The 9,117-nt window shown below is 45.1% G+C and overlaps 1 protein-coding gene across 1 annotated transcript; it reads left to right on the forward strand.

Annotated features, from left to right (window-relative positions):
- The first annotated feature begins 2,319 nt into the window (after window positions 1-2,319).
- Window positions 2,320-8,297, forward strand: Tnfrsf17 (TNF receptor superfamily member 17). Its single transcript, XM_038325475.1, has 4 exons — window positions 2,320-2,364; window positions 2,477-2,605; window positions 3,471-3,617; window positions 8,017-8,297. The coding sequence occupies exons 2-4, from the start codon at window positions 2,491-2,493 to the stop codon at window positions 8,295-8,297; spliced, it is 543 nt and encodes a 180-aa protein (XP_038181403.1). The 5' UTR covers window positions 2,320-2,364; window positions 2,477-2,490.
- The last annotated feature ends 820 nt before the right edge of the window (window positions 8,298-9,117 follow it).

The following is a 9,117-nucleotide window of genomic DNA, read 5'->3' on the forward strand; positions in this document are numbered from 1 at the left end:
AAGGAGTTTAGTTTCTGTTTCACCTTATCAGGTTTCTTTGTGTGTGTTTGTGTGTATAGGGGTGTATGTGTGTGTGTGTGTGTTCAGATGTGTGTGCCTGTGTGTGTGCTTATAGAGGCCAGGGACTGATTGATGTTACGGTCTTCCTCAATCTTTCTCCACTTATTTATTTATTTGGTTTCTTGAGACAGGGTTTCTCTGTGTAGCCCTGGCTTTCCTGAAACTTGCTCTGTAGACCAGATAGCCTCAAACTCACAGAGGTCCTCCTGCCTTTCCCTGCCAAGTGCTGGGATTAAGGGCGTGCACCACCATGCTTTTAAAGTTTTTTATTTTTAGAGATTTATCTTTAAATAATTAAAAAAAACCCTTTTCCTTTTAGAGATTTATTTTTTATTTTATGTGATGAGTGTTTTGTGTGTATTATGTATGTACACATGTATGTATGTATTATGTAAGTATGCATGTATGTACACCACATACAAACAGTGTTAGCAGAGGCCAGAAGAGAGAGACAGATCCCCTGGAACCACAGTAATAGACAATTGTAAGCCATATGTGAGTGCTAGGAACTGAACCCAGGTCCACTGGGAAGAACAGGCAGTGTTTTAAACAGCTGAGCCATCTCTCTAGTCCTCTTTAAAAGTATTTTTAGTCACATGTATGTATTTGGGCATGTGTATTTGAGTACACATTTGCCTATAGAGGTCAGAGGCATAAGATCTCCCTGTAGGGCAAATTCTAACTGATCTTAGTAATATAAACCTGAAGTGAGATATTGGGGTGAAAGCTGAAAGATCAGAGAATCAGAGCAGCAGCCACTAATTGACACTTCCACAACATCCTCAGACACTTCTCCAAGTCCTCAGACTGAATGCCTGAGCTCCTGTTTCCTCCCGCCTTATTTTTCTCTCTCCACCCAGTCATATCCCTTCCTGTCTCCACCTCCCTCCCTAGTGCAGGAATTAAAGGTGTGAGTCATCACTACTTGGCTCGCTCTGTTTCTCTTTTAGACTGGAACAATCTTGCATAGTCTATGGTGGCCTTGAACTCACACAGATCCATCCAGTCACTCGAGTGCTGCCTGGCTTCTGTGGCTAATGAGTGTGGCTAGCTCCGCACTCTGATATTCAGGCAAGCTTTTTTTGTTACAGCACAAACAAAATCTCATGACGATACCCTGGAGCTGGAGTTATGAGCGGTTGTGAGCCACCCAGTGTGAGTGCTGGGAACCTAACTTGGTCTTCTGGAATAATAGCAAGTACTCTTAACCAGTAAGCCATTTTTCTTATATTTTTGTTGTAAGCTGAGCCATCTCTCCAGCCCTAGTAAGCCATTTCTCTATCCTCAGAACTACCCAATTTTAAAAACAAGATGGTTGATTGTTCACACAGTTTTATGACAAGGTTGCTACAGTGTAGTTCGTGTCGGCCTTGGATTCGCTAACTTCTACATCCCAGGTAGCTGTGACTATAGGCATGTGACTATAGACACCATGTCCAGCTTCAATTAAAATTTTTATTTTTGAGACAGGCTCTTGCTATGTACCCCAGGCTGGCTTTCCACTTGAGACCCTCTTGTCTTAGCCTCATAAGTGGTGGTACTATTGGCATGTACCATAATGACACTCAATCTTGAATCCTTAACCTTGACATTACAGGATCATATAGGATATGACGTATGTGCACAAGTCACCAATATAAGGCCCTACACATTTTCTGGAGGATGGTAATGGCTCATTTCTTTTCATGGATATATACTGGGTTGCTGTTTTACTTTGTTTTTGAGACAGAGTCTCTCTATGTAACCCTCGTAGATAAGACTGGCCTCAAACTCAGAGATTTGTCTATCTTTCCTCCAGAGTGCTGGGATTAAAGGCACGCGTCACCACAACCAGCTAGGATGGCTTTTACTGACGTGACATAATGCCCCCAAACAATCTTTCTTTCAAGCCAGATGTCAAAGCATAACTGGTAGTCATATTTGACTGGCTCCTCCCTCTGTCTTCCTTTCTGTCAATCACTACCACCCTCCAGTTATAAGCTATAGTCTACCTTCCCTGTTGACTCTAAGTGTGGAAGGGACACAGCTCTCATCTTGTCCGTTTCCTATCACACGGTACAGCCCACAAATAGAGGGTCCCTAAATGGCTACTGCACTTTCTGCTTGATGCCCTAAGCTTGCTCACACTGTGCAACTGTCACCTGGATGAGAGATTTCCTCTATAAATAGGCAGTCTCTGTTTCAGGTGTGGTTTGCTGTGATATACCACCCCACTGCTCCACCCAAGCTTCTTAGAGACAGAGGGCCAGAGAGGTGTTCAAATCCTTCGCCACAATACCCACGGTCCTCATAAGAACGAACAAGGTTGGGGTCATTCCTTCCCCCTCAACGTCCCTGACCACTGTTCACAGGGAACCCTGACTAGGAATTTGCTTGTCTTCCATGCTGTTCTGTTTGCTGTTTCCATTTCTTTCAGTGATCAAGTCGCACATGGCTCAGCAGTGCTTCCACAGTGAATATTTTGACAGTCTGCTGCATGCTTGCAAACCTTGCCACCTTCGATGTTCCAACCCTCCTGTACCCTGTCAGCCTTACTGTAATCCAAGTAAGTGAGACTCTTCAATAGCTGCTTCTTCTTGGGAGGCATTCGTGACAGTGCCTGTTTATCTACCAAGAATAAAAGCTCTGGAGAGGGTGGGGAGATTTTTTTCCCTGAATCAAAATCAGAAATCAAGCAACGATTTAAATGTCTCATGGAGCAAAGCAATTATTCAGAACCAAACTCAACTTTATCTGGCACCAATAGTGAGGAAGACTTTTATCAAACCTCAATTAATGGTATTTAGAATTTAAAGTCAATGTTGGTGAAGTCAGGGATGGGCAATACTGGCTTCTAACTCAGTGGTTCTCAACTTTCCTAATGCTTCAACACTTTAATACAATTCCTCATGGTGTGGTGAGCCCAGCCATATGATTATTTTGTGGCTACTTTATAACTGTAATTTTGCTAGTGCTGAATCCTAATGTCAATATCTAATATGTAAGCTCTGTGAAAGAGTTATTCAACAACCCCAAGTGGTCTCGAATCACAGGCTGCAAACCACACAAATTTAAGATTAGCCTGTGAATTCCTCAGCAGCTTGGGTTAAAGTGAGATCCTGTCTCAAAAACAACAAAAGGAGCCATGCTGTAGAGGATCTGGTAGAGGGCCTGGCTGGCACACAGCACTGGCCTCTGTCCCCAGCAGCGCTTATGGTCACAGTGCTGCAGTTCTGCAACCCCAGCACTTCCATAGGAGGTGGAGACCCACGAGTCAGAGGCCAGCCTGAGCTACATGAGATTTTGTCTCAATAAACACCATCCCCAAGTCAGGTATTCATGAATATGCAATAGGGGAGTGTTGGAAAACTCATACTTGATGTGAATGATGACCTCTGGCTTCGTATCTCTTTAACAAATCTTTACTAAAGGCATGACCAGCTCGATGAAAGGGATACATATTGTTCTCTGGACCTTCTTGGGCTTGACCTTGACTGTTTCTCTGGCACTTTTTACACTCACATTCTTGCTGAGGAAGATGAACTCTGAAGCACTGAAGGACAAACTTCAAAACCCAGGTCAGTCTGATGGCGACTCTGAAATCTATTTCTGTAGGGGTGGCTCTTCCAAGTTTCATTTCCTTTTCCTTTTTTAACGTTGACTTTTTTTTTCTTTTTTCTTTTTGGTTACAGCACTTTCAAATGTGTTAGTGGACAGTTGAAATTTTGAGCTGGGTGTGGTGGCAGATGCCTGTCATCTTAGCACCTGGGTAGTGTAGGCAGGAAGATCAAGGGGTCAAAGTCATCTTCAGTTACATGTTGAGTTTGAGGTCAGCTTGGGCTACATGAGACCATGTCTAAAAACAAAATATAAAAACAGCCACCACTGCCCTCCCAAACAAACAAACAACAGAGAAATCCTGGCATTGGCAGTTACTTTGCCACTCTCCTTCCGATGCCCCCTTCCCCCCAGTTCTTCTCTTGGTAATTGCTCTGGAGGCTTCCTTGGAAAGTGTTTTTGACTGAAGTTAGCACACTGATGAGATACTCTGCTCTCGCCCACTGAGAGCCAGGCACTCTCAGGCTAGGTGTATTTGGCAAGATCTCTGGTCATGCTTTTAATACAATTAAAAGCACTGTTTGCATGTGAACATTTTACTGCCTAAAACACTAGAAATGAATAACCAGTTGCTCCTGGTTTCACTAACCATCTCAAGAATAATTACTAGGGAACAGAGTACCAATCTCAGAGAAGTAAATGCTCCACCCGAGAACCTCTCAAGCTAAAACTGTTTTTATAGCACTGTTCCCCACGATCTGATTCTCAGTTACACAGAGGCCATTGTCCGCATCTTTAATTAACTATATTTTCTTTTGGTGTGTGTGGTGGATGCATATGAGTGTGCACTTGCTCGTGAGGTCGGAGCAGGGCATCAGATGTCTTCTTCTATTGCTCTTCACCTTGTTGCCACAAGACAGGCTCTCTGGCCAGGTGGTGGTGGCATATGTCTTTTGTCCCAGCATTTGGGAGGCATAGGCAGGCAAATCTCTGTGAGTTCGAGGCTAGCCTGGTCTACAAGAGCTAGCTCCAGGACAGGCACCAAAGCTAGAGAAACCCCGTCAAAAAAAAAAAAAAAAAAAAAAAAGACAGGTTCTCTCATTGGACCGAATTATGTTGTTGCAGCTATGATATCATCTCTGCCATTAGGAGGTTACAGGCATGTACTTGTTACCAGAGTATTAGAGATTAAACTCAGGTCCTCTGGTTTGCAAGTTCTTCTACCACTAAGCCATCTTCTGAGCCCTTGTCCTGCTTCTTTATGCATTTGGTTTCCATGCACAAAGTGCAAAGCATTTACCCCAGTGCTTTCTAGTGTAGGAGGAGCAATGGGTAATTCACTCTGTCTTCCATGTGGTCAGTAGGTAAGAGACTGAATTTTAATTGTTTTTAGTTATATGTATATGTGTGTGTCTGAGAGTGGCTTTATGTATGTGTGTGTATATATATGTGTACACATATATGTAGATATATGTGTACACACACACACATATCTATATGTATATATATCCAGGCACTCCTCTGGATGTCAGAACAGGGCACCAGATCCCCTATAGTAGGAGTTACAAGGTGGTTGCTAGGAAAGCAATCCTGGCGCTTAACCACTGAGTCAGCTCTTCAGCTATTTTTTTTTTTTGACAGGGTTTTTCTGTGTAGCTTTGGCTGTCCTGGAACTAGAATTGTAGATCAGGTTGGCCTTGGGCCCAGGGATATGCCTGTTTCTGGGATTAAAGGCATATGCCACCACTGCCCATCAAATTTTTTTAACATACAAACTGCACATATGTAAAGTACATGATACAATGTTCTGACTACAGACACATAGGGAAACAGTATCCACATCTTTACAGAGTTGCCCATTTTTGGTGATGAGCTGGCCCTCAGCACTCTGCCAGGTGGTGGGGCTGGCTGGACCCTACGCTCTGCTGCTTGCAGCACCATGTCACCCGGCACAGGCTGACTCATCTTCATCTGCTGGAACTGCAGCTCTGGCTTTCCGAGCCTCTGCTTCTCTTTTCTCTACCCATCTGCGTCTGCTAACCACCATCCAGCGGTTTTGTAAGCAGCGTCTTTAGGTCCACATGGAAGTGAGGTCAGGCAGTCTTTTTCTTCCCGTGTTTAGTGTATTTCTAGAGCAACTCTGAATGAGGTGCTTTATTATTTATTTATTTTATGTTACGTATATGGGTGTTTTGTCTCATATGTATACCACATGTGTGCATTGCCTTCAGAAGCCCCAGAGTACTCTGGGACCGAAGTTACAGACAGTGTGAGTTACCAAGTGAGCGCTGGGAATCAAACCCACGTCCTCTGCAAGAGCAGCCAGTGCTTTTAGTGGCTAAGCCATTTCTCCAGGCCCCTGGAAGAAAGAGTTGCACTGTGGGAAGCAGAAGCTTAATCTTTTGTGTGAGAGAGTGCAGGTGCAGGTCACAGCTCATGTGGAGGTCAGAGGACAATTTTCAGGAGTCGTTTCGCATCCCACTTTGTGGCAGGGTCCCTCTCGCGGCTCATACTTTGACTCAGTCTCCAGGACAGATAGCTGGTCTTCAAGCTTCTGGGGGGATTCTCCTGTCTCTCGTCTCTAACCTCACTAAAAATCTGGTATAACAGATGCCTGCTGCCACACCCCATTTTTTTTTCTTTTGAGATAGGGTTTCTCTGTGTAGCCCTGGCTGTCCTGGAACTGGCTTTGTAACCAGGCTGGCCTTGATCTCATAGATGTCCGCCTGCCTCTGCCTCCCAACTGCTGGGATGAAAGGCGTGCCACCACTGCCTGGCTGCCACACCCCATTTTTTTTTTTCTGAGACAGGGTTTCTCTGTAGCTTTGGAGCCTGTCCTGGAAATAGCTCTTGTAGACTAGGCTGGCCTTTAACTCACAGAGATCTGCACTCCCCTTCCTCCCAAGTGCTGGGATTAAAGGCGTGCACCACCACCACCCGGCTCACACCCCATGTTTTGATGTGGGTTCTGAGAATCTGAACTCAAGTTTATGCAAAAAGTCCTTTTGTTTTGTTTTGTTTTTCAAGTCAAGGTTTTCCTGTGTAGCCCCGACTGTCTTGTCAGCTCTGTTGACCTGGCTGCTCTTGAACTCAGAGATCTGCCTGCCCTCTGCCTCCCAGGTGCTGGGATTAAAGTCATGCACCACCAGCACCAGGCACAATAAGTGCGTTGAAAACTCATTCTTCACAAATGTGCAGTGGAGACAAACTAGGAATTACTATCTGGGATCAAGGAAAATTCATTTTCAAATGAATTATCCGGGAGTGTGGCCCTCACCTATAACATCAGTTCCCTGGAGGCTGAAGCAAGCAGAAGGGTCACCAACAGTCTGAGGCCACAGGCTGGAGAGATGGCTCAGTGGCTAAAAGCACTTGCTGCTTTTACAGAGGATCACAGTTTGGTTTCCTGCATCCACATGGCAGCTCACAACCTTTGGTAACTTCAGTTCCAGGGAACTCAGCACTTCTGTGTCAAGCATATACACAGTACATACACCTACAGCCAGCAAACACTCACATACATTATAGAATAAAATGAGTAGGAGGCCAGCCAGGGCTACAGTGAGTTCTAGGCTAACTTGGGCTATAGAACGAGATCATGTCCCCCTCCCTCCACAAATTAATGTACAGAAAAATGCTCCATAAGATGTCATGTCAGAAAAATTAGGCCACAGCACTCACCTGAAGGTTGGTGAGATGCTCAGTGGATGGAGGCACTTGCTGCTAAGCATGTGAGCCTGAGCTGGATCCACTCCCTAAGCGGTTGTGATGTTCACAGGTGCACTGTGATGTGACTCCTCCCACCACAATAGATTAGCTAAAAAATTCCTTCTATATTCTTTCCCCATCTTATATTAGAATTGAACTCAGGGCCTTTCTTGAATATGCTGGCTCCAAGCTCTGCCTCAGTTTCCTGAGTAGGTGGGATTACAGGTGTGTCACTTTTGCTTCTGTATTCAGAAATGTCATTCATAGGCTGACTCTGATGTGCTGTGACATATGCTAATTTCCTGTGTAAGACGAGGTCAAACCCTTGGAACTTGCAAGAGCCAAGTGGATAATAGGTATATGGACTGACCCTGTTTGTGGCTTTGCCAAGGGCACCCACCACCTGTTTGGAGACAGCAGGGGTTCTCTTTGAATCCAGCCCATTGTCTCTGTGTCCCTTCTGTTGTCTTTATAGAGTCCGTATAATCCCATGTGAAATCTGAGTTTTAAATGTGGTTAACATAAGACAAGATGTAAGAACTCCATATATCCAAAACAGCCATTGGCCTCAGGGCCATGCCTGGGCTGGGGTCTTGGTGACTCTCGGTGTAGGATGTACTCGTTCCTGGTCTTGTGCCACTCTGTGTTCTGCCATGCACGCTGTGACAGTACCGCTGACCTTCAGGTGAATGCCTGTGTCTGTATCATCAGGATCCGTTCTGCCGGACAAGGCCAATTCTGACCTGATGAAAAGCAGGGCTGATGATGTAAGGATTCCCCCCCGAAGCCTGGAGTATACGGTGGAAGAATGCACCTGTGAGGACTGTGCCAAGAGCAACCCGAAGGTTGATTCTGACCACTTCCCACTTCCAGCCATGGAGGAGGGTGCAACCATTCTTGTCACCACGAAAACAAGTGACTATGGCAAGAATATGCCAACTGCTTTGGAAAGTGTCACAGGGATGGAGAAACCAGTTCATTCTAGAGAATAAACCTCTGTCTGGTATAAAGCCACTTTGAGAGCCTGTCAGAGGGAGAGATGATGCTTTTCATGTCTTTGGGATGTTTATCATCTGGGATATAGCCTATTGTCCTTTAATAAACTCTATTAGATTCATTCTCCCATCTTATCATTGGGAGCTTAACCGTGGAAGTTTCCTTGGTTTTGATTGAAGTTTTGACTCTCTCTTAAAAAACAGCAGCAACAACAACAACAAAACCCTCTAAAGGCCCTAGAGTGTCATGTTTCTATGGAGTCACCCACGACATGGTGTATTTCAAGACAAACTGGGTTCTCCTGGCAGTCAAAGGAAGCAAGGTTATCCCCTGTTTTTTGGTAAACAGGAGAAGCCAGGCCATTTCAGTGTGCAGTGCACAGGTTTTCTAGGTCCCCAGCTTACGGCAACAGCAGACATTAGTATGCATACACAAACCATGTGCCATTGCTAATTGCGACAATGAACCTGTTCCTGTTTGGCTCAAGCGCAGGTGTGTGTGTGTGTGTGTGTGTGATCACTTATGTAGGCTTAATGGTGCCAGAGACTGTTTCAAGTCCTTTCACACAGACAAAACCCTATAAGGAAGACAGACAATTATTATCTCCATCCTACAGTTGCCGTCAGGGCTGAGGATGTAGCTTAGTGGTAGAATACTTGCCTACTATGCTCAGGGTCCCAGGTTCAGCTTACACCACCCACACACCCACCCACCCACCCACACAGAGAGAGGTGGGGGAGGGAGGGAGGGAGGGAGACAGACACTGAGTAGAGCAGGGTAACAGCTAGTGAGTTATTCTGTGCAACTGTCGCAGGA

The sequence above is a fragment of the Arvicola amphibius genome, chromosome 4 (genome assembly GCF_903992535.2).
Source record: "Arvicola amphibius chromosome 4, mArvAmp1.2, whole genome shotgun sequence".
NCBI classification, from domain to species: domain Eukaryota; kingdom Metazoa; phylum Chordata; class Mammalia; order Rodentia; family Cricetidae; genus Arvicola; species Arvicola amphibius.